This window comes from Etheostoma spectabile, chromosome 20, assembly GCF_008692095.1.
Source record: "Etheostoma spectabile isolate EspeVRDwgs_2016 chromosome 20, UIUC_Espe_1.0, whole genome shotgun sequence".
NCBI classification, from domain to species: domain Eukaryota; kingdom Metazoa; phylum Chordata; class Actinopteri; order Perciformes; family Percidae; genus Etheostoma; species Etheostoma spectabile.
In genome coordinates, this window is record NC_045752.1 from 27187602 (window position 1) to 27212812 (window position 25211).

A 25211-nucleotide genomic window follows, 5' to 3' on the forward strand; every position below is an offset into this window, starting at 1 on the left:
CCCTCTGCTCTCCCTTTTAAAGCTCTCTCTCTCCCATCTCTCTCCTCATCCCTTGCATCTCTCTTCCTCTCTCTCTCCCTCCCTCTCTCTCGTCCTTCCTCCGCCTCTGCCTCTCCTTCTCTCCCTCTACCCTCTCTCTCTCTCACTCTCCTCTCTCTCTCCTCTCTCCACCTGTGCTCATTCTTCTCTCCTCCTCTTCTCTCTCCTCTCCATCACCTCCCTCCTCTCTCCCGTCCTCTTCATCTCTCTCTCTCTCTCTCTCTCCGTACATCCTTCCCTCTCCCCCCCCTCTCCCTCTACTCTTACTTCTTTCCTTTCTCTCTTCTCTCTCTCTCTCCCCCTCCTCCCTCCCTCTTTCCTTTCTCTCTCCCTTTTTCCCTCCTCTCTTATCCCTCTTCCCCCCCCCCTCTCCTCCCCTTTTTTCGTCTTTCTTCCCCCCCTCTCTCCCCTTTTTCCCCTCCCCCTCTCCTCCCTCCCCCCCTCTTTCTCCCTCTCTCTTCCCTCCCTCTTTTCTCTCCTCTCTCCTCCTCCCCTTTTTCCTCCTCCCCTTCCCTCCCTCTTTTCTTCTCTCTCCTCTCCTCTCTCTCAACTAAGTCTCCCCCCCCTGTCCCCCATTATGGGAGCTGAGCGTCACTCGAGCCTGGTGTGATTGGCCGGGTGGGTGACCCCCCCCCCCCTCCCTCTTCGCGGGGTCCAAAACCTTTTTACCCTTCTTTTTCTCATTTCCCCTCCAATCCCATCGTCCCCGTCATTAAACCCCGCCCCCAATACCCCAAAAATGAGGGCGAGCTGCAGGGATTCCTGCCAACCGGCCGACTTCCTCCAACATGGCCGCTTCCCCGCCAACAGGCCGACAAAAAAGGTCAGAAGGTACGCAGAATTTAAACCCCAGGTTTTTATCAAATTGACCCGGGGGTTTCCCTTTAAAACGGTTTTTTAATTTAAATATAATCAACATTAAAATGGAAAACGGGTCTTTGAAAAAACAGATTGATTCCTCTGTTTTCTCATTTTTTTTGGGTTTTTCATGTTTCCCATGTTTCCTCAGTTGTCCTTTATGTGTGCCCTCATGTTTCCTTTTTTTCTTTTGTTTCCCCCAGTTGCCCTCTGGTCCCGTTTCCTCGTTGCCTCTGTTTTCCCCTGTTGTCCCCATGTTTCCTATTTTTTCATGTTGCCCTCTTTGCCCCCTGTTTTCCCATTTGCCCCCATGTTGTCTTTATGTTCCCCTTTTCTATTTGCCCTGTTCCCCATGTTTTCCCAGTTTCCCCCCTTTTTGTCCCATGTTCTTTATGTTTCCCCCCCCCCCCCTGTTTTTCCTCATGTTTTTCCCCTGTTGTCCCCATTTGCTTCATGTTTTCCCCCCCGTTGTCCTATGTTGTCCCAGGTTTTTCCCCAGTTGTCCCCAGTTTTTTCCTAGTTTTTCTTCACGTTTTCCCCAGTTTCTTATTTGTCCCATTTTGTACTGTTGTCTTTTTTTCCCATTTGTGTATGTTTGCTCTGTTGTCCTTTGTCTTCATGTTGTCCTCTTTGTGCCATGTTGTCCTCTGTTTCTTTTGTTTGTCCTCATGTTTCTTCATGTTTTCCTCAGTTGGTCATGGGTTTTTCCCGTTGTCCTATGTTGTCTTCTGTTTCCCCATGTTTGCTATGTTGTCCCATGTTGTCCTATGTTTTTCCTTATTTTTCCTCATGTTTTCCCCCCGTTGTACTCAGTTTTTCATGTGTCCTTTTTTGTCTTCATGTTTCCCCAGTTGTCCTCAGTTTTCCTATGTTTCCCCATGTTCCCTTTGTCCCCCTGTTGTCCTATACAGTTTTTTTTAATTTCCCCAAAATAACATGATTGTTCCAACGCTTTGCCAAAATACAAAATTTTTACTTTCCTTTTTTTTTTTGGGCTATCATTTTTAGCTTTTAAACAAAGGAAGGGTTTTTTGAAATGTGTTTAGTAAAGTTTTAATATCCTCTTTGGTTACATCAACATCCTTCCCTTTAATTTTTCCAAAAAATTCCCTTTTTTTTCTTTTAACCCAAATTTGTAAATTTTTCCCAAAATGGGGGTTTTTTGACCCAATTCCAAAAAAAATGTAAAACTAAAATTAAAAGTTGTGTTCTATGTTTTAAAAATAAAAAAAAAAAAACAAAATTTTAAAAAAAGTACAAAAAAGTGAGAAAAAGTTAAAACATGATTTAAAACGTCCCAAAAAAATGTTTTTTGCAATTTTGACGAGAAAACACATGAGGGTTAAGTGTAAAAACCTGAAACCCCTTTAAGGGGGGGCCGGGGGGGTGCGCCCCCCCCCTTTTCCCCCCCCCCCCCCCCCAAAAATTTTTGAAAAAACCGCTTTTAAATTAGCAATTGGTGTATTTTGGGGAAGAAGGGAAAAAATTAAGGGGGGACATATTTTCTTCAGGGAAAACCCCTTTTTTTTTTTTATTTTACCCTTTTCCGCACTTTAAGTGACTTTTTTTTCTTATTTTTTTTTTTAAAAATTTTTATAGGAAGGTTTTAACAGAATTTTTTTTGCTTTAAACTTTTGCAAAACAACAGATGCGTACCCTTATCAAAAGTGTCACTAAAATTTTAATTTATGTCAAAAAAAGTGACAAAAACATAATAAAAAGTTAAAAACATCGATTCAAAGCGTCAACAAAAACGTTACATGTATATAAAATACATAATTTTTTGTTAAATTCAGATTTTTTTGTTTTGTTTCGTAGCATCGACTGTTTGAGATAAATATGTAAATAAGATTAATAAATTGAGATTTAGTTTCTGACCACGACGCCTCTCGATGCCAACGCCGCCATCTTGTCTGTTTTTAACTTTAAAAACCTTCGTGACGGGGGGGGGGGGGTTATCCCAAAATATCAACAACAACAAGGAGACAAAACACTGGGACAACTGGGGAAAAATAATGGAAAAAAGTGACAAAAACTACGAACCAAACTGGAAGTAAACGCCAAGAAACTTCGGAGAGACCGGTTAAAATGTCGAAAAGTGACAAAACGTCAACAACAGAGACAAAGACGTTGGGGAAAAAGCATAAAAAATATTCAAAAAATTGACAAAACGTCAAAAAAAGGACTGGAAGTAAGCGTCAAAACTTTGTAAAAAAACTGCAAAAATGTCCAAAAAGTGACGAAAACATTGATAACAATAAACGATAACATTTTGAGAAAAAGCCCCAAAAGTAACTTTTTTATTTGAAAAACAACAAAATCGTAGCGATAAGGAAACAGCAGAAAATATAGAAAAACAGATGTTTCCACCAGAGTTCCCCTGGTGACCGTGGTGACCTTGGTGACCTTGATGACCTTGGGGAGCTTGGGGAGCCTTGGTGACCGTGGTGACCTTGGGGAGCTTGTTGACCTTGGGGAGCTTGGGGAGCCTTGGTGACCGTGGTGACCTTGGTGACCTTGTTGACCCTGGTGACCTTGGGGAGCTTGGTGACCTTTGTAACCTTGGGGAGCCTTTGTGACCTTGGTGACCTTTGTGACCTTGGGGAGCCTTGGTGACCGTGGTGACCTTGGTGACCTTGGTGACCTTGGTGACCTTGGTGACCTTGGGGGACCTTGGGGAGCCTTGGTGACCTTGGTGACCTTTGTGACCTTGGGGAGCCTTGGTGACCTTGGTGACCTTGGTGACCTTGGGGAGCCTTGTTGACCTTGGTGACCCTGGTGACCTTGTTGACCTTGTTGACCTTGTTGACCTTGTTGACCTTTGGGTTTCAGCTCCGCGCCATAAAGCACCGGAACAGAAGAAGAGGAAATAACAGCCCCACCCCCCCTAACTGGCCGATAGGAACATGGCCCCGCCCCCAACTGGCCAACAGGAACATGGCCCCGCCCCCAACTGGCCAATAGGAACGTGGCCCCACCTCAACTGGCCAATAGGAACGTAGCCCCACCTCAACTGGCCAATAGGAACGTGGCCCTGCCCCCAACTGGCCAATAGCAACGTGACCCCCCCTCAACTGGCCAATAGGAACATGACCCCGCCCCCAACCGGCCAACGTTTTGAGAGAAGTTTTTTTCACACTTATAGCAAAAAATATATAAAAAAATATATATTTAAGAGTTTAAAAAAGTATTTTGAGATTTTTTTTTGCTATTGGTACGAAAACTTTTTCTCTCAAATAATTTTTTTCTACTGCGTGTAACAAAGAAACATTTCTATCTCCATGCATCTCTATCCTGTCATACCCCCCCCCCCCCCCCCCCCCCCCGCCCCCCCCCCAACAGATCAACAGTACTGTACCACGAGCTGGACGGACAAATGGCAAGCTCTTATTTTGGAGGGGCGGGTTATTATCTTCCTGCAGCAGGCGGACCGCTTTAAAAAAATACTTTCAGATGTTATTTTGACTTCTGTCTATCAGCCTACCTGTCTACCTGTCCGTCTACCTGTCTGTCTACCTGTCTGTCTATCAGCCTACCTGTCTACCTGTCCGTCTACCTGTCTGTCTACCAGCCTACCTGTCTACCTGTCTGTCTACCTGTCTGTCTATCTGTCTGTCCACCTGTCTGTCCACCTGTCTGTCTACCTGTCCACCTGTCTGTCCACCTGTCTACCTGTCTGTCCACCTGTCTATCAGCCTACCTGTCTACCTGTCTGTCTGTCTATCAGCCTACCTGTCTGTCTGTCTGTCTACCTGTCTACCTGTCCACCTGTTTGTCCACCTGTCTGTCCACCCTTCTGTCTACCTGCCTGTCTATCAGCTTGCCTGTCTACCTGTCTGTCTGTCCGTCTACATGTCCATCTACATGTCCGTCTACCCACTTGTCTACCTGCCTGTATACCTACCTGTCTACCTGTCTACCTGTCTGTCCACCTGTCTACCTGTCCACCTGTCTGTCTGCGGCGGGCCATGACATCAAGTGCCTTCAGACTCCGAGGAGAAGATCCGGACGCAGACTCAGAACCTTTGGACGTTTCTTCTTAAAGGGCCGGGACGAACACCGATGTTTCCTGGTGAGATTATGCAGAGAATTAGTTTCTCACAGATATTTCTTTAATTAGATGAAAAACATGTTAATGACTAGAGGATTCCGGGATACGGAAGCCAAGAAGACGTGGCATCGAAGACGCCGTGGACAGGAAGTGGACATTTGGACACAGAACAGAAAGCTCCTTACATTTATTTAACAATTGCAATCACAATCGGAGGAGCTGGGACTGGATATTTCAAAATAAAAGACTTCCGGTTCGGGGGATTTTTCAGCCCCGGGTCAACGGGATTCAAGCATTTGTTCTCTCAGAACTATTTTAGTATTTCAAAATAAGAGTTTCCAGAGACTTTGACTCTGCCGGAGTTACTTCAAAAACAGCTGGAGCCTTTTGGGAAAAGGCCGAAAAATGTATGTAATCAAATCTTCTATTGCTCCTATGGTATTATAAAGAGGGAGTCCGTTTCTTTTCCTCTTATATTTCAGTTTTGACGCTTTCTTTACACCTTAAGTTCAGGTTTTATTTTTTTATCCCTGCAAAAAAGTTGTGAAAGATCTAAAAAATCTAGATGATATGTATTGTTTAAGTTTTTGGTTTCAGGGAGTCGATGGTTTCCAGATTTGCTGATAAAACATTTCTACTAAAAACAAGTTACATGGTGAGGGTTCATTTAAAAAAATAAAAGCACAAAAATGTTTTTAGTTGAGGAGTCGACACATAAACACACATGTGTAAACTGGTAATGAAAAGATTAATTTTTAATGTATGGAAGCCCTTTTTCCTCCCCAAATAAAGACAAAAGAAATATAAAAAATAAAATTGCTAATTTTTTTTTAAAATTTTTTATGAAATGAAAAATCAATTTAAAAATATGCCTTACTCATATCGGCTATTCTCTATTTTGCTAATTTTCCTTTTTTCCTGCCCAAATTTAGTTTTCCACATATATCATTTTTTACTTAAAAAACCCCTTTTGGGACTTTTTTTTCACTTTTAGTTTTCTTGATTTTTTTCCTTGTTTTCTTTTTTCGGGGCGAAAGGGGCCCCCGTCGGAGAAAAACTCCAAAAATGCCTTTTTATCACATTTGTCCAAACGCTGAAAGAAAAATATTTTTAATTTAAAAAATGTTTTTAAGACGAGGAAGCACGGTTAGAGGAGAACTGTGTGAAAAACAGAAGTCTCTGGAGAAGCAAAACGTTAAAAAAACAAAGCCGAGAGACTAGAAATAAATGGTGAAACAAAGGAGCGGGATTAAAAAATTAGTCAAATTATTAATTTTTTTATTTAAATTTTCCCCCTAAAAAACCCCAAACACCCCCATGGGTACTTTGTTTTGGCTTGAGTGGGGAAAGGGGGACGGGGACAAAAGCTAACATAAAAACCAACCCTCCCGGGGTGGGGGGTTCCACTGTGCTTCCTACGCATTTGGTTTAAACCCCCCCCCCGCCCTTTAAGGGGGCTATCCTCCAACCCGCTGGAGCTGGGTCTAATGTTAGCTATCCCCCAACCCGCTGGGTCTAATGTTAGCTATCCTCCAACCCGCTGGAGCTGGGTTTTAAAGTTGCTATCCCCCCCAAACCCGGGGGCTATGTTCTACCCCCAACCCCCTGGTTATGTTACTACCCCCCCCCCGCGGGGGGGGTCTATGTTAGCTATCCCCCCCCCCCGCTGGGTTTGTTGCTATCCCCACCCGCTGGGGTGGGTCTAATGTTAGCTATCCCCCAACCTGCTGGAGCTGGGGCTAAAGTTTTCTTCCCCCCACCCGTGGGTCTAAGTTAGCTTCCCCCAACCCCCTGGGTTAATTTTGCTACCCCCAACCTGCTGGATGGGGGCAATGTTTGCTTTCCCCAAACCGCTGGGCTGGGTCTAAAAGTCTTCCCCCACCCGCGGGGTTAAATTTTTTCTATCCCCCCCACCCGCTGGGTTTTTTTACCCCCCCAAAACCCGGGTTAATGTTAGCTTCCTCCACCCCTGGTCAATGGACTACCTCCAACCCCTGGGTCTAATATTTTCCCCCAACCCCGGGGGTTTTTTCTATCCCCCAAACCCCCGGGGGCTAATGTTCATCCCCCAACCCCTGGGGCTGGTCTATTTTGCTACCCCCCAACCCCCTGGGGCAGGGCAAAGTTAGGGTCTTTGTCCCAACCTTCCCCCTCGCCTAACGAATTGGAAAAATGTCTAGCACTGTTGGATTTACCCTCAGAATCTGAGGGCCAGGGAACCAACGTAAACCTCATATCCACCGAGGAGGCACCAAACAAAAGGAAAATTTTCCGCTGCAACGGGGGCAATCCGGAAATGGATGTGTGGGTTGGTAGCGGCCCCGCTGGTGGCGTTTTTTTAGTCCCGTCCCTCCTCACTCTTCGCCACTCCAGAGAAGGTCTCAGGAACTGTGTCGGGCGGCGGTCCCCCCAGCGGGGGCCACACAGCTTACAGCCCCACGGATGCAACGATCGCCATTTTGTTGTGAACCAATCAGACGACCACGACAATCAGTTCAACTTCTCTCCTTTCTGTCCATTTTATTCCCGTGGCCGATTCATATGATTCACTGAGTCTTTAAACACGTCTTTGAGAAAACAACATGTTTTTGTGGAGATGTGTTACTCTCTCTGCAGAGTGATATGAATGATATGAACGATATTATATGATGACACATCACGCCGGATTTCCATCTCCGCCACACTCACAGGACCCTGATGAGGAGACATTCAGCGGAGGATCCATCCGATGACTCATACCCGCGGATAAATATTCCTTTTTAATGTTTGGTTGATTTATTTACCTCCCTCTGGCTCCTCGCTGTGTTCTTCCACTGCAGCTGATAATCTGATTTTTATTAAAGCTCCCCTGGGAACCGGTTTATCCTCCGCCGCGTCTTTATCCCATTATCTCCGTTTGAAGGACTCCCTGGAGATGATTGGTCGCCGTGGTAAACACCGGTGGGTTTGAGTTATTTACTAATGCAGATGTTGTTTAAAGAGTCTAAATCAAACCTCCAGTCACAGAGCTGCTGTTTTACAAAACAGTATCCTGACTACATGTGGACATGTTAAATAAGTTGGCTCTGTACATGCTATTTAAATGGAGACTGGTGGGTTTGGTGATGGTGGTCTGAGAGCTGTTTTGGGGTTTGAAAGAGGTTTTAGGTTCTATCTCTGTAGGGATCCTTTCCACAATATCGTCACACATAATGATAATAATCCGCGGCAAAAACTGAATTTTTACTGGATAGAAACTGATTTTGAACCTTTTCCCTGGTCTGTAGCTGCCGGTTGCAGCGGTCACGGTTCATACTGGACCAGTTTCAGGGACTGTGGTCCCCGTCCGTCCCTTAGACACAAAAACAGGAAAATAGGCTCCGAATCACTGAAAACCCTTCATCTTGTCTACACTTCACATGTTCTTTCTCTGTGATTAGAGCTGTCAAAGCTTCTGTGATCCTCTCTGCGGTGGAAAAACACATCCTCATTATATGCCTGGGGGGGGGGGGGGGGGGGGGGGGGGGGGGGGGTGGTCTTTGTTTACAATTGTGTGTTTTTTTGGACGGGTAGGACAATAAAATAAAAGAATTAAGCCAACAACATATAAGATATTTTTATAACTGTGATTATTCTCTGCAATAGACTCTCAGATCATTTGGACTAACTGAAGGTGCATTCTCATTATATTAGTATTATTATTCTATCAATAAAGACACTCAAATGTAACTTTTGATGGTTTTATGTTTGTGTCAATCTGTGTGTTTGTATTTATTATGTTGTGGGCCCAGGAACAGGTCCTTTTGGGACTCAACTGTTTGGGGGGACTCTCCTTGTAGAATATCCTTTTGGGGACTCTCCTTGTACACCATCTATGGGGGGACTCTTCTTGTGGACAATCCTTGGTAGGACTCTCCTCATAGAAGATCCTTGTGGGGACAATCCTCATAGGGGATCCATTTGGGGACTCTCATTGGGGACGATCCTCACGGGAACTCTCCTCAAGGAAAATCCTTTTCGGGACTCTTCTTGTACACACTCTATGGGGGGACTCTTCTTGTGGACAATCCTTGTTAAGTCTCTCCTCATTAAAGATCATTGTGGGCACTCTCCTCAATGTCCTCATAGACGAGCCTAGTGGGGACTGTTCCCATAGATGAACCTCGTGGGGACTGTCCTCATACACGATCCTTGTGGGGACTGTCCTCATAGTCAATCCTTGTGGGGACTGTCCCCATAGACAAACCTCATGGGGACTGTCCTCATGGGGACTGTCCTCATACACGATCCTTGTGGGGACTGTCCTCATAGTTGATACTCGTGGGGACCGTCTTCATAGTTGATCCTCGTGGGGACTGTCCTCATGAGGACTGTCCTCATAGTCGATCCTCGTGGGGACCGTCCTCATAGTCAATCCTCGTGGGGACCGTCCTCATAGTCGATCCTCGTGGGGACCGTCCTCATAGGGACCCTGTGGGGACCGTCCTCATAGTTGCCCTGGATTCCCCTTATGGGGACCGTCCTCATGGTCGATCCTCGTGGGGACTGTCCTCATGAGGACTGTCCTCATAGTCGATCCTTGTGGGGACTGTCCTCATGAGGACTGTCCTCATAGTCGATCCTCGTGGGGACCGTCCTCATAGTCAATCCTCGTGGGGACCGTCCTCATAGTCGATCCTCGTGGGATGTCTCATAGTGATCCTCATGGGGGACTTCCTCATATGCTCCTCTTGGGACCGTCTCATGTCGACTGTGGGACGTCCTCATGGTCACCGGGGACCGTCCTCATAGTCGATCCTCGTGGGGACCGTCCTCATAGTCGATCCTCGTGGGGACCGTCCTCATAGTCGATCTTTGTGGGGACCGTCCTCATAGTCGATCCTTGTGGGGACCGTCCTCATAGTCGATCCTTGTGGGGACCGCCTCATAGTCATCCTCGTGGGGACCGCCTCATAGTTGATCCTCGGGTTGTGGGGACCGTCCTCATAGTGATCCTTGTGGGGACTTCCTCGTGACTCTCATGGCGATCCTCATAGGGATCTCGTGGGGACCGTCTCATAAGTGACCTCGTGGGACCGTCCTCATATCGATCTTTGTGGGGACCGTCCTCATAGTTGATCCTTGTGGGGACTGTCCTCGTGGGGACCGTCCTCATGGGGACCGTCCTCATGGTCGATCCTTGTGGGGACCGTCCTCATAGTTGATCCTCGTGGGGACCGTCCTCATAGTCGATCTTTGTGGGGACCGTCCTCGTGGGGACCGTCCTCATAGTTGATCCTGGTGGGGACCGTCCTCGTGGGGACCAGTCCTCATAGTTTATGTGGGGACGTCCTTGTGGGGACCTGTCTCGTCTCGTGGGGACCGTCCTCGTGGGGACCGTCCTCATAGTCGATCCTTGTGGGGACCGTCCTCATAGTTGATCCTTGGGACGTCCTCGTGAGGGGGACCGTCCTCATAGTTGATCCTGGTGGGGACCGTCCTCGTGGGGACCGTCCTCATAGTTGATCCTGGTGGGGACCGTCCTCGTGGGGACCGTCCTCATACGATCTTGTGGGGACTCTCTGGTGACGTCCTCATAGTTGATCCTGGTGGGGACCGTCCTCGTGGGGACCGTCCTCGTGGGGACCGTCCTCATAGTCGATCCTTGTGGGGACCGTCCTCATAGTTGATCCTGGTGGGGACCGTCCTCGTGGGGACCATCCCGTGGGCTCATAGTTGACTGGGGGGGGACCTCCTCGTGGGAGTCATATGCGGTGGGGCTGGGGACTGTCCTCATAGTTGATCCTGGTGGGGACCGTCCTCGTGGGGACCATCCTCGTGTGTCCTCATAGTTGATCCTGGTGGGGCCGTAAATATTTTCAACTTTTGAAAAAAATTTCAAATGTTGCTAAAATATTTCTGCTCTTTCTCAAAAATGTTTCCTTTTTTTAAAGCATTTCCTTTTTTCTAAAATATATTTTTTTCTCTAAAACATTTCCTTTTTTTTCAAAGTATCAACTTTTGAAAATTATACATTTTTTTTCTATAATATTTCCATATTTTCTAAAATGTTTCCATTTTTTTCTACAGTATTTTCAACATTTCAAAAAATATTTCAATTTTTATAAAAAATATCAATTTTTTCCTAAAACATTTTGATTTCTTCCAAAACTTTTAAAAAAGGTTGTAACTTGTTTCCTGAGACTTGTTTCCTGAGACTGGTTCCCTGAGACTTGTTTTCCTGAGACTTGTTTCTTGAGACTTGTTTCTTGAGACTTGTTTCCTGAGACTTGTTTTCCTGAGACTTGTTTCTTGAGACTTGTTTCTTGAGACTTGTTTCCTAAGACTTGTTTTCCTAAGACTGGTTTCCTGAGACTTGTTTCCTAAGACTTGTTTTCCTGAGACTTGCTTTCTTGAGACCTGTGACCGGAGACCTGTTTCCTGAGACTTGCTTCCTGAGACTTGTTTTCCTGAGACCAGTTTCCTGAGACTTGTTTCCTGAGACTTGCTTCCTGAGACTTGCTTCCTTAGACTTGTTGTCTTGACTTGCTTACTGAGAATTGTTTTCCAAGGACTTTTTACTGAGACTTGCTTTCCTGAGACTTGCTTTCCTGAGACTTGTTTTCCTGAGACTTGCTTTCCTGAGACCTGTGACCAGAAACCTGTTTCCTGAGACTTGTTTCCTGAGACTTGTTTCCTGAGACTTGCTTCCTGAGACTTGTTTTCCTGAGACCTGTTTCCTGAGACTTGTTTCCTGAGACTTGTTTCCTTAGACTTGTTTCCTGAGACTTGCTTCCTGAGACTTGTTTCCTGAGACCTGTGCGGATACCTGTTTCCTTAGACTTGTTTCCTGAGACTTGCTTCCTGAGACTTGTTTTCCTGAGACCTGTTTCCTGAGACTTGCTTCCTGAGACTTGTTTCCTGAGACTTGCTTCCTGAGACTTGTTTCCTGAGACCTGTGACCGATACCTTGTTCCTAGACTTGTTTCCTGAGACTTGCTCCTGAGACTGTTTCCTGAGACCTGTTCCTGAGACTTGTTCCTGAGACTTGCTTCCTGAGACTGTTGTTCCTTAGACTTGTTTCCTGAGACTTTGGTTCCCTGAACTTGTTTTCCTGAGACCTGTTCCTGGACATGTTTCTGAGACTTGTTTTCTTAGACTTTTTCCTGAGACTTTCTTCCTGAGACTTGTGTTCTTAGACTTTTTTCCTGGACTGTGCTTCCTAAGACTGTGTTTCCTGGACCTGTGACCGGTATACCTGTTTCCTCCTTAGACTTGTTTCCTGAAAACTTCTTCCGAGACCTTGTTTTTACCTGAACCTGTTTCTCAAAACTGTGTTCCCTGAGGCTGTTCCTGAGACTTTTGCTTCTGAGACCTGTTCCTGTACTTGTTTCTGAGACGTGGTTCCCTAAATACTTGTTCCCTGAGACTTGTTCCCTGAGTACTTGCTTCCTTAGACTTGTTCCTGAACTTAGCTTCCTGAGACTTGTTTCCTTAGACTTGTTTTCCTGAGACATGCTTCTGAGACTTGTTTTCCTGAGACCTGTTTTCCTTATGATGCTTCCGTGACGTTGTTTCCTTAGACTTGTTTCCTGATACTGTTTTCCTGAACCTTTTTCCTAGATGACTTTACCTGAGACGTGTTCCCTGAGAACCATTGCTATCCTAGACTGTGCTTCCTGAGTACTGGTTTCCTGAGACTTGTTTCCTAGACTTAGTTCCTTAGACTGTTCATGAACTTCTGTCCTGAGACTTGTTTCCTTAGATCTTGATTCCTGAGACTTGCTTCATAACTTTTACTGAACCTGTGGACCGAGTACCTGTTTCTTAGACGTGTTTCCTGAGACTGTTGCCTGAACTTGTTTCCTAGACCTTGTCCTGAGACTTGTTCCCGAGACTTGTGTCCTGAGACTTGCTTCCTGAGACTTGTTCCCTGAGACTTGTTCCCTGAGACTTGTTCCCTGAGACTTGTTTCCTGAGACTGGTTCTCTGTCCTGGGCTGAATGTTTACTGAATACAACACTTGTTTGTCACACCCGGCAACAGTCTGGCCCAACCTGCCGGGGCCATGTTGGGGCTCGGCGTTTTGGGCGACCAGTGTTGCTTTTTGGGACGGGCTTCTGGTCTGGAAGAGGAACAGAGTCTGAGTCTTGAGTTTCTTCTTCTCTGGTGAAGATGAAGACGATTGTGGTGTTTTTGGGGATTCTGGTACACGGTAAGAGGACTTTCCTCCTTCCAGCAGTTAATCAGCAGAAAGACACAGCAGCCAAAACCAAATTTCTTACAAAATCTCCAGGTGGGTTATAAAACAAATTATTAAATTAAAAAGCGTTTATTTTTGTCTGTATAAACTTGCCCAATTTTTGTCCCTTTTCCCGGGGGTTAGGGTTTAAAAAAAGGCCTTAAAATGGTTAGGGTTTTCTATTTTACTGCAGGGAAAGATATGTATTTCTTTTGGAGGAAATTAGGTTAATTATGAATGTTTTTTTTTTTTTCGTATCAAATCCCTTTATTGACCCGGTATAAAACCCTACCGGGGAAATTTTTCCCTTTTGGGGCATGTTGCCCCAGTGGCTTAACTTCAAAACAAAAACCCAAAAAACTTATACACACTAAATATACTACTAAATATTTTATAAAAATTATATAAATTCTAAAACAAAAACAATGTAAAAAAATAGTGCAAAGAAGAGACCATCAATTAATAAATGTGGAATGTGCAAAGGGGGACTGGGATAATAGTATTTTTTTAAGTTTAATTACAAATTAAAATTTAACATTCTGAAAAAGGGAAGAGAAGTAAATAGGGGAATAATGAGAAATGAGAATGAGAATGAATTTAAAAAATAAAATAAAAGGAATAATGTGGGAACCCGTACCAGGTGCTGTAAGACCGGGGACGGGTATGGCCAGAATTAACCTGCCCCTTGGGTCGAAGCAGTGTCATCAGAGGATGGCCTGGGTAGAAATCTTTGGGCTCTCCAGAGATTTGTTTTAAAAAACAAAATAAGATTAAAATTTTTTTTGGAGCATTTTTTATCTGGTTGTTTATTTAAAAATTTTTTCGATTGCCGGTGTCCCTTTTCTCTCTTTTCTGGATACCTTTTTTTTACATAAAAATATTATTTTTTTATGTGCCTAAAAATAAATAAATGGGTTTAGACATCCTTTTGTCTTGTCCCTCCCTTTCCCCATGCCTTGGGGGTTTGGGGGGGTTTGGAGGGAGGGGGCGGTGCTGCCTGCTGTTACCCATTACCTTGAGCCCCAAAGGGGTGAGACCATTTTTGCCACCCTCCACGGTTAGTTTCCCCGGACAAAACACCCCCCCTTCAGAACCCAAAATTTTAGCGGCCGGGGCGTGTCGGCTGTGCCTGGCTTGGAGACCCCAGCCTCACCCTGGGGCCCCCCCCCTCGGGCAGCGGGTCTACACCTGCCCCCCTACATGTGAAAACAAAATGACAAAACCCCCAGAGAGTACACCTAGTCTCAGGGGAGGGCCAAACCTTTATCCCCCATAGAAAAATGCAGGCTCGGGCTAGACTCTGTTCTGGTCCTGAACATTATGACGGTCCCTCTAGGGGGGCTTTTAATGGGGAAAGACAAACGGGCCCTCAGGGTGGCTTTAAAAGGGAAACGGGGGCCCCCTAGGGGGGCTTTAAAGGAGAAGCCGTGGTCCCCCTGGGGGGCTTAAAGGGGAAACAGGGTCCCCTAGGGGGCTTTTAAAAGGGGAACATGGTCCCCTAGGATGGCTTTAAAGGGAAAACCGTGGGCCCTCTAGGGGGGCTTTAAAAGGAGAAGAAGTGGTCCCCCTAGGGGGCTTTAAATGGGGAAACAGTGGTCCCTCTGGGGTGGTTTAAAAGGGGAAACCGGGTCCTCTAGGGGGGGTTTTAAAGGGGGGAACAGTGGCCCTCTGGTGGCTTTTAAAGGGGGGAAAACAGTGGCCCCCTAGGGTGGGTTAAAAGGAGAAAACCGGGGCCCCCTTTGGGGGGCTTTAAGGGGGAAAGACCCGGGGGCCCCCTAGGGTGGCTTTAAAGGGGGAAGACAGTGGTCCCTCTAGGGGGGCTTTAAAGGGAGAAGACCGTGGTCCCTCTAGGGGGGCTTTAAAGGGAGAAGACAGTGGTCCCTCTAGGGTGGCTTTAAATGGAGAAGACAGTGGTCCCTCTAGGGGGGCTTTAAAGGGAGAAGACAGTGGTCCCTCTAGGGTGGCTTTAAATGGAGAAGACAGCGGTCCCTCTAGGATGGCTTTAAATGGAGAAGACAGCGGTCCCTCTAGGGTGGCTTTAAAGGGAGAAGACCGTGGTCCCTCTAGGGGGGCTTTAAAGGGAGAAGACAGTGGTCCCTCTAGGGTGGCTTTAAAGGGAGAAGACAGTGGTCCCTCTAGGGGGGCTTTAAAGGGAGAAGACCGTGGTCCCTCTAGGGGGGCTTTAAAGGGAGAAGACAGTGGTCCCTCTAGGGGGCTTTAAAGGGAGAAGACAGTGGTCCCTCTAGGGTGGCTTTAAAGGGAGAAGACAGTGGTCCCTGCAGGGTGGCTTTAAAGGGAGAAGACAGTGGTCCCTGCAGGGTGGCTTTAAATGGAGAAGACAGTGGTCCCTCTAGGGGGGCTTTAAAGGGAGAAGACAGTGGTCCCTGCAGGGTGGCTTTAAATGGAGAAGACAGTGGTCCCTCTAGGGGGGCTTTAAAGGGAGAAGACAGTGGTCCCTGCAGGGTGGCTTTAAATGGAGAAGACAGTGGTCCCTCTAGGGTGGCTTTAACCCTCCTGGTGTCTTCGGGTCAAATTTAACCCATTTTTAAAAAGTGTCTAGATCAGAAATTTGTCTGTCTTTCAACCAAACCAAAATTCCTAAAATGAACATGGATGGGTCTATAAATGCTCTTCTAAGTAAAATGTAGGATCAGTTTACTGCTTTCATTGACTTGTGGGTGTTTTATTAAATTTTATAGCATATTTCTGCTTCTTACACTCCAAAATTAGTGATAATCAGTCAAATAAAACCCCAAAAAAGCAACAAGATATAAAAAAAGCATCAAAAACGTTGAAAAAAAGCTACAAACAAATCCAACAAAAAGTGCTGGAAAAAAAATGATACATTTGTTTTTGTAGAAAAATGTGCCAACACAAGGGTTAAATGGAGAAAACATAATGGTCCCTCTAGGGGGGCTTTAACTAGAGAAAACAAAACTTTCCCTCAAACGTAAACGGTGAATGATCCAGTGAATCCAGATGTTGAGGTGTATGGGGGGTGGAAGTCTCGACACAGCTCCCAGGACCCCTCGGGCTTGGACCCCTGATAAACCTGCACAGACTCATTAAGGCTTGACACCCATTTCATAAACGACTGAGACCTCCTGTTGTGTTTTGTGTCCTGTTGTGTTTTGTGTCCTGTTGTGTGTGTGTGTGTCCTTCCAGTTCCCCAGCATCACTCAGATGTTGAGGTGTATGGGGGGTGGTCTGTCTCTCTGCCCTGCCACGTACCAGGGTTACCCAAGGATACCAAAGTGGTCTGGAGCCGCTTCGGTTTCAATCCCTCGACCGTCCACCAGCATCTGGACTTCGCTGAGACCCGTTTCCAAAACAACCTTTACAGCGGCCGGACGTCGATGTCAGCTGATGCTCTGGTCTCTGGAGACCTCAGCCTCACCCTGAGGGCCCCCCACCTCTCTGACAGCGGCGTCTACACCTGCACCTACAGCTATCAAAACATAAGAAGACAGATAGTTGTGCGTCTGCAGGTCTCAGGTGAGGAGCAAAACCTAACATCTCCACTGTGATGGGGATAAGACAGGGCTGTAGTACTCGAGTCCGGACTCAAGACCGTTTTTCTATGGTCTCGGACTTGTCTCGGACTCGCTAGTATTTGGACTCGGACTTGTCTCGGTCCCGGTCCCTGGTCTTGCCAAATATGGCTTCTGGTCTGGACCGAGTCCAGGTTTCTTTATTATGTTGATAATAATATTGGAGGGAAAGTGAAACCCAAAATGATTGTCTTGATACTGTCATGCATGAGACCTTTATTCTGTCCTGGACTCGGTCTTGTCTTGGACTCTAACCTCTTTGAACTCGGTCTTGTCTTGGACTCGACTAGTCCTGGTCTTGGACTTGTCTTGGACTCGACATAGGTGGTCTTGACTACAGCCCTGGGATAAGATAAGAAGCCTTTCATTGCCACTATATTAAAAGGAATACTATATTACGATTGCCCCTTCCAGCGTTGCTTTAAAGAAAACTATATTTTGCACATCCACATACAACATAAAACAAACAGCAGCATACATTAGAGCAGTTAGGAAATCAATAAACAGTCCTCCCCAGTGGAAGCAGCGTACCAGATGGAGATAAAGAGGACAGAGTGGACTCTGAGACACATTAGTAATAATAATAGGAAGAAGAAGAAGAAGAAGAAGAAGAAGAAGAAGAAGAAGAAGACTCCACAATACTGCTCTAATTGCAACCTGCACAATTGGTCTATCTACATCTTCATCATTACTGTTTATGCAGTTGGACATTTTTGTATTCCCAAATTGTATATATTGAAATATTTTCTCCTAGTATTATTCCATGTATATTGTTTTTATGTACATTGTTTCCTAGTATTTCATTATATTTATATTCTGTGCTGTGTGACTGATTTTGCTGCTGGAACACTATAATTACCAATTTTATTGGGATCAATATCTATCTATCTTTCATGTTTGAACATAATATTCATTTCAGTTCAACATACATGTATGTCATGAAGCTTAAAAAATAATATGAGGATCATGTAAAGTTCATGTTTATGTCGCCCACAGAATTGTTTCCTTTCCGTCCTCTATTCCTCCTGGTTGTGGTCCTGGTTCTGGTCCTGGTTGTGGCCCTAGCGGTTGCCGTTGCTTCGGGTCTAGCAGTTTCTTTTTGGCAGAGAATCCTCACAGGTGCGTTTTATGTTGTCAGCAGGACCTCTGAAAATCTCCAGTCCAGTGTGATGTGTTTGTGCAGCTGCTGATGTTGTGTTTGTTGTCCTCTCAGTCTCCTGGGTTGAGGTGAAAGAAGAAGAGTTCTTTGTAAAGCTCCCTTGCGTATTCAGAGCCCCGTTGCCCGTGGACGTGACGGTGGAGTGGAGCCGCTGTGCCCCCGAGCCCATGAAGGTCCACGAGTATCGGAACCACAGCCACTACGCTGCCACACAGGACACGTTTTATTTCAACCGCACAAAGATGGAGAAAGATCCACTGAGAACTGGAGACTTCAGCCTGACCCTGAGGGACCCCTGCTACAGGGACAGTGGCACCTACATCTGCACCGTCCACAAGAACAGAGACATCTTGATGCAGAAAGTAGTCCGTCTCCAGGTCAAAGGTCAGCGTTGATCACTGTTCTTATATTCTCGCAATTCAAGGGTTGTTAACATTTCTTTAAACCAAGTTTACATCGAGGAATTTTCAATTCTGGGTTGGTGCCGGTGCCACCGGTTATTCTGCCAGATGATCATTTGGGCCGGATGTCTGTCCCTGTCCTCTGTCTCTGTGTCTCCGGTCTAACTTCCATCCCCGTCCTCTGTCTCTGTGTCTCCGGTCTAACCTCCGTCCCCGTCCTCTGTCTCTCTGATGGCGTTCTAACCTGCGGCTGATTTTTGAGGACTATGGTGACCTGGTCCTCAGATTCCTGCAGGGTAAATCCAGACAGCTAGCTAGACTATCTGTCCAACCGGAGGTTCTGTTGACAACTAAAACTACTTTTGAACGTACACATGTTCCACCAAAACAAGTTCCTTCTTGAGACTATTTAGCAGAGGCACCGTGGCTCCATCCGGAGCTTAGCCCCGCCCACAATGATTGTGATTGGTCTAAAGATATGCCAATGAACCAGAGCAGGTTCCATTCTTGAATGCTGCATGGACTAGCCAGACCTTCCTCTGCAGCGCAGTAGAGTGAGGTCTGGTGATGCAGGACTATTTTAAACCAATCCCAGTTGTGTTGGGACAGAGCCACAGCGACTCTGCTGAACAGTCCTAGGAAAGACTTTGATTTTGCACCCCGCAAAATAAAACTCCACAGCCAATATTAAATGAAGTTAACTGTTGACACAATACAGTAACGAGACATATTTAACTCAGCTGATACATGGTTACACCTCATTCTCTCTTAGCAGTGTATCTCCATGTCCACTTCGTCCACAGACATCCCACCAATCAGTCCCAAAACGTTAGAGGACACGCCCTAAACATAGTCTTTCTTTACAATCGTTCCCGAAACAACCAAGCTGGTCTCCGTAGTTGCACCGTCCACCTTTTATGATAACTTGACATTTTCAGTGTGTAGCTCGCTAACTCAAAGGTTGTTACCCAAGGAGAACGGAGTCAGAGAACAGCAACACACAGAGACAGGACGGAGAGGGACATCTGGTGCGTGAGACAGGCAACCAATCATCGCAAATTGTCGTTGTCGATCCAAACGACTGTTCCTGCTACGATCAATGTCCCTGCTGCTGTGTTAAAAAATTAAACCAGATCCTGTGGTTTGTTTTCCTCTTAGTCGCCGATGAGGTAGTGGACGTCGGAGAGACGGCTAAATGTTTCACGCTTCCCTTCAAAACCAGAGGTAACCTTCCTGCAGATGCAACGGTGGAGTGGACCCGCACCAAACCCCAGCCCATGGTTGTCCACGTGCATGAGAACGGCCAGGACCAGCCTGACAGACAGGACGAATGTTACCATGGTCAGACAGAGATGATCAGGGACCCTCTGCAGTCCAAAGATCTCAGCGTCACCATCAAGAACTCCGGCTACCGTGACAGAGGGACCTACGTCTGCACCGTCCTCAAGGATGGAGACATCCTGGCCCAGAAAGTAGTGGAGCACCGCCTCGCATGTCAGTACTGGGATTATAATTCAGAGATCAGATGTTGGTGTAGCCCACAGAGGTGGGGGGGTTGTTCTGGGCCTCCAACACCAAAAGGTCTTCTCAAAAGCCCTGAATCTTTTATGTTTTCAAATTCCCTTCCACAGTGCTATGCTGTTCCCTAAATTGAATAAATGTTCTTTTGGGGAACCATGATTTATTTTTAGTATTTAAAGAAAATGTTAACCTCCTCCTATCAGACCATAGAGCATGTTACCCTCCTCTTATCAGACCATAGCGCATGTTACCCTCCTCTTATCAGACCATAGAGCATGTTACCCTACTCCTATCAGACCATAGAGCATGTTACCCTCCTCTTATCAGACCATAGAGCATGTTACCCTACTCCTATCAGACCATAGAGCATGTTACCCTCCTCCTATCAGACCATAGAGCATGTTACCCTCCTCCTATCAGACCATAGCGCATGTTACCCTCCTCTTATCAGACCATAGAGCATGTTACCCTACTCCATATCAGACCATAGAGCATGTTACCCTCCTCTTATCAGACCATAGCGCGATGTTACCCTCCTCTTTATCAACCATAGAAGCATGTTACCCTACTCCTATCAGACCATAGAGCATGTTACCCTCCTCCTATCAGACCATAGAGCATGTTAACCTCCTCCTATCAACCATAGAGCATGTACCCTCCTCCTATCAGACCATAGAGCATGTTACCTCCTCCTATCAGACCATAGAGCATGTTACCCTCCTCCTATCAGACCATAGAGCAGTTAACCTCCTCCTATCAGACCATAGAGCATGTTAACCTCCTCCTATCAGACCATAGAGCATGTACCCCTCCTATCAGACCATAGAGCATGTTACCCTCCTCCTATCAGACCAGAGAGCATGTTAACCTCCTCCTATCAGACCATAGAGCATGGTTAACTCCTCCTATCAGACCATAGAGCATGTTACCCGTCCTCCTATCAGACCAGAGAGCATGTTAACCTTTCCTCCTATCAACCAGAGCACATGTTACCCTCCCTCCTACAGACCATAGAGCATGTTAACCTCCTCCTATCAGACCATAGCATGTTACCCTCCTCCTATCAGACCATAGCATGTTACCCTCCTCCTATCAGACCATAGAGCATGTTACCCCTCCTATCAGACCATAGAGCATGTTAACCTCCTATCAGACCATAAGCATGTTACCCTCCTCCTATCATACCATAGAGCATGTTAACCTCCTCCTTCAGACCATAGAGCATTTAGCCCTCCTCCATGCCATAGATCATGTTACCCTCCTCCTATCAGACCATAGAGCATGTTAACCTCCTCCTATCAGACCATAGAGGCATGTTAACCTCCTCCTATCAGACCATAGAGCATGTTAACCCTCCTCCTATCAGACCATAGAGCATGTTAACCTCCTCCTATCAGACCATAGAGCATGTTACCCTCCTCCTATCGACCATAGATCATGTTAACCCTCCTCCTCTCAGACCAAGAGCATGTTAACCTCCTCCTATCAGACCATAGAGCATGTTACCCTCCTCCTATCAGACCATAGAGCATGTTACACTCCTCCTATCAGACCATAGAGCATGTTACCCTCCTCCTATCAGACCATAGAGCATGTTACCCTCCTCCTATCAGACCATACGGCATGTTACACCTCCTCCTATCATGACCATAGAGCATGTTACCCTCCTCCTATCAGACCATAGAGCATGTTACCTCCTCCTATCAGACCATAGAGCATGTTAACCTCCTCCTATCAGACATAGAGCATGTTACCCTCCTCCTATCAGACCTAGAGCATGTTAACCTCCTCCTCATCAGACCATAGAGCATGTTACCCTCCTCCTATCAGACCATAGAGCATGTTACCCTCCTCCTATCATACCATAGAGCATGTTTACCCTCCTCCTATCAGACCATAGAGCATGTTACCCTCCTCCTATCAGACCATAGAGCATGTTAACCTCCTCCTATCAGACCATAGAGCATGTTACCCCTCCTCCTATCAGACCATAGATCATGTTACCCTCCTCCTATCAGACCATAGAGCATGTTACCCTCCTCCTATCAGACCATAGAGCATGTTAACCTCCTCCTATCAACCATAGAGCATGTTAACCTCCTCCTATCAGACCATAGAGCATGTTACCCTCCTCCTATCAGACCATAGAGCATGTTAACCTCCTCCTATCAGACCATAGAGCATGTTGACCTCCTCCTATCAGACCATAGAGCATGTTGACCTCCTCCTATCAGACCATAGAGCATGTTGACCTCCTCCTATCAGACCATAGAGCATGTTGACCTCCTCCTATCAGACCATAGAGCATGTTAACCTCCTCCTATCAGACCATAGAGCATGTTAACCTCCTCCTATCAGACCATAGAGCATGTTACCCTCCTCCTATCAGACCATAGAGCATGTTACCCTCCTCCTATCAGACCATAGAGCATGTTAACCTCCTCCTATCAGACCATAGAGCATGTTACCCTCCTCCTATCAGACCATAGAGCATGTTAACCTCCTCCTATCAGACCATAGATCATGTTAACCTCCTCCTATCAGACCATAGAGCATGTTAACCTCCTCCTATCAGACCATAGAGCATGTTAACCTCCTCCTATCAGACCATAGAGCATGTTAACCTCCTCCTATCAGACCATAGAGCATGTTACCCTCCTCCTATCAGACCATAGAGCATGTTAACCTCCTCCTATCAGACCATAGAGCATGTTACCCTCCTGTTTGTATTGTTGACACATTCAACTGGTTGTCGTCCTCCCAGCCTCAGTTGCCAAGGTGGAGGTGGATGATTGGGCGAAGACCGTCAAGCTGCCTTGGCAGATCACAGCGAACCTGCCCCAGGATGCAACAGTGAAGTGGACCCGTCAGAACGTCTCAATGTTTCCAATCAACGTCCATGTGTTTGAGAACGGCCGAGACCAGAATGAGACGCAGGACCTCGCTTACACAGGACGCACGAACATGAGGAAAGACCCGCTGAGGACCGGAGATCTGGGTCTGACTCTGATCAACCCGACTCACGCAGACAGCGGCTCGTACCTCGGCTCTGTCTGCAAGGACGGAGACGTCTTATGGGACAGACTAGTGTATGTCAAAGGTCAGTACAATGCAGCTTTAAGGGGTCCCCCCCCCCCTGCAGGAGATAGGTATAATGCAGCTTTAAGGAGTCCCCCCCCCCCCCCCCCCCCCCGCTGGAGATCAGATATAATGCAGCTTTAAGGAGTCCCCCCCCCCTGCTGGAGATCAGATATAATACTTAATAATACTTCCACATTTACAGTATTTCGTCAAACCAGAAGCTTTTAACAGTCCATGAAGGTAACTATAGGTCAGAATGCTGCTGGAACAAACCACTTACGGGGGGCGGGGGGGGGGGGCAGGAGGGGGGGAGCTCGTTCTGCTGACTCCATGTTTTAACTCATTGTCTCATGTCTCTGTCTGCAGCGAGAAGACATTTCTGACGAGAGGACGAAGAGGAACGAGACGTTAATGAGCAGATGATCTGGATCCATCGACACTTCTGATTTAAAGAGTTCATTATTACTGGATTTAACTCTTTCTTCTTCTTCTGTGAGATAATAAGACAAGAAATGTTCTGCTTTCCCACAATTATTTACTTTATCCTGACAGCTGTAGTTACTTTATTAATCTGCTGAAACTATTAATCAACTAGTCGGCTGACAGAAAATAAACGTGAACTATTTTCATCTGTTTCTGTTTTGGTATTTAAACATGATTTCAAATACTTTAAAACTAGGATCCTACTTCAGAGGCTGTTGGGACGGAAAGGATCAGCGGCCATTTTAACTTTTTTCTAAAATGTCTCCACAAAGAACAATATTCCACAGGTACTCTCAGCTCCATGCAGTAGAAGTACAGCAGTACTCTCAGCTCCATGCAGTTGAAGTACAGCAGTACTCTCAGCTCCATGCAGTAAAAGTACAGCAGTACTCTCAGCTCCATGCAGTAAAATTACAGCAGTACTCTCAGCTCCATGCAGTAAAAGTACACCAGTACTCTCAGCTCCATGCAGTAAAAGTACAGCAGTACTCTCAGCTCCATGCAGTAAAAGTACAGCAGTACTCTCAGCTCCATGCAGTAAAAGTACAGCAGTACTTTTCCCTCTGAGCATTTCCCCAGACTTGAAAGTGAAAGTACAGCAGTACTTTTTCCCCAGACCTGAAAGTGAAAGGAGCATGTGTGTGTGTGTGTGTGTGTGTGTGTGTGTGCGTGTGTGCGTGCGTGCGTGCGTGCGTGCGTGCGTGCTGCGTGCGTGTCTCCGGGGCTGAACAGCAGCTTTTCAGAAGACAGTACACACTCCGAGTACTTCCTCCAGAGATGAAGGCTGCTGTGTGTTTCTGGGTGTTCGTGGCGGGAGCGGCGCTCGTGATACTAGTACACGGTGAGAATACTTTCCTCTGCGTCTTCATAGTATTATTAACACAAGTACAAGTATCTGCACTTGTACTTTTACCAGAGTATTATTAACACAAGTACAAGTATCTGCACTTGTACTTTTACCAGAGTATTATTAACACAAGTACAAGTATCTGCACTTGTACTTTTACCAGAGTATTATTAACACAAGTATCTGCACTTGTACTTTTACCAGAGTATTATTAACGCAAGTATCTGCACTTGTACTTTTACTAGAGTATTATTAACACAAGTATCTGTACTTGTACTTTTACCAGAGTATTATTAACACAAGTATCTGCACTTGTACTTTTACCAGAGTATTATTAACACAAGTATCTGCACTTGTACTTTTACCAGAGTATTATTAACACAAGTATCTGCACTTGTACTTTTACCAGAGTATTATTAACACAAGTATCTGCACTTGTACTTTTACCAGAGTATTATTAACACAAGTATCTGTACTTGTACTTTTACCAGAGTATTATTAACACAAGTATCTGTACTTGTACTTTTACCAGAGTATTATCAACACAAGTATCTGTACTTCTACTTGAGTATCTCTGCAGTAAAAGTACAGTAGTATTCGTAGTGTGTGTGTGTGTGTGTGTGTGTTTTGTCTGTTGTGTGTGTGTGTGTGTGTGTGTGTGTGTGTGTGTTGTGTGTGTGTGTGTGTCTCTGTGTGGTGTATGTGTGTGGTGTTTTTCTGTGTGTGTGGTGTTTGTCTGTGTGTGTGTGGTGTTTGTATGTGTGTGTGTGTGTGTGTGTGTGTGTGTGTGTGTGTGTGTGTGTGTCTCTGTGTGTGTGTGTGTGTGTGTGTGTGTACCGATCTTTCCTCTCATGTTAGTGGAGTCAATTCTCCAGAAACAGGAAATGACATCATCTTCTGGGTTTCCCCCCAGCTTCCTGCTGCAGCCTGACGGCGGGGGGGTCCTACGGTTGTTTTGGTTTTTTTTAGGCCTTTAATGACAGGACAGCAGAAGACATGGGGGGGGGGGACATGCAGCAA

General features: G+C 46.0%; 1 protein-coding gene and 1 long non-coding RNA gene across 2 annotated transcripts; both read left to right on the forward strand.

The window, feature by feature from the left end:
- Window positions 1-600: 600 nt before the first annotated feature.
- LOC116669916 (uncharacterized) lies at window positions 601-5629 on the forward strand. The gene is made up of 2 exons (XR_004326911.1): window positions 601-862; window positions 3730-5629. It is a non-coding gene; the product is annotated as an uncharacterized LOC116669916 (long non-coding RNA).
- Window positions 5630-13081: 7452 nt separating this feature from the next.
- LOC116669769 (uncharacterized) lies at window positions 13082-23415 on the forward strand. Its single transcript, XM_032499805.1, has 7 exons — window positions 13082-13121; window positions 16314-16643; window positions 17696-17818; window positions 17913-18242; window positions 19418-19753; window positions 22545-22880; window positions 23228-23415. Exons 1-7 carry the CDS (start codon window positions 13082-13084, stop codon window positions 23242-23244), a joined length of 1512 nt encoding a protein of 503 aa, XP_032355696.1. The 3' UTR covers window positions 23245-23415.
- The last annotated feature ends 1796 nt before the right edge of the window (window positions 23416-25211 follow it).

What these genes read in the sequence shown, in the direction of transcription:
- LOC116669769 (XM_032499805.1), top strand. Translation starts at nt 13,082, where the DNA reads ATGAAGACGATTGTGGTGTTTTTGGGGATTCTGGTACACG. An exon ending in TGTGCGTCTGCAGGTCTCAG is followed by an intron (nt 16,644 to 17,695) that starts GTGAGGAGCAAA and finishes TGTCGCCCACAG; the next exon opens with AATTGTTTCCTTTCCGTCCT. An exon ending in AGTGGAGCACCGCCTCGCAT is followed by an intron (nt 19,754 to 22,544) that starts GTCAGTACTGGG and finishes TCGTCCTCCCAG; the next exon opens with CCTCAGTTGCCAAGGTGGAG.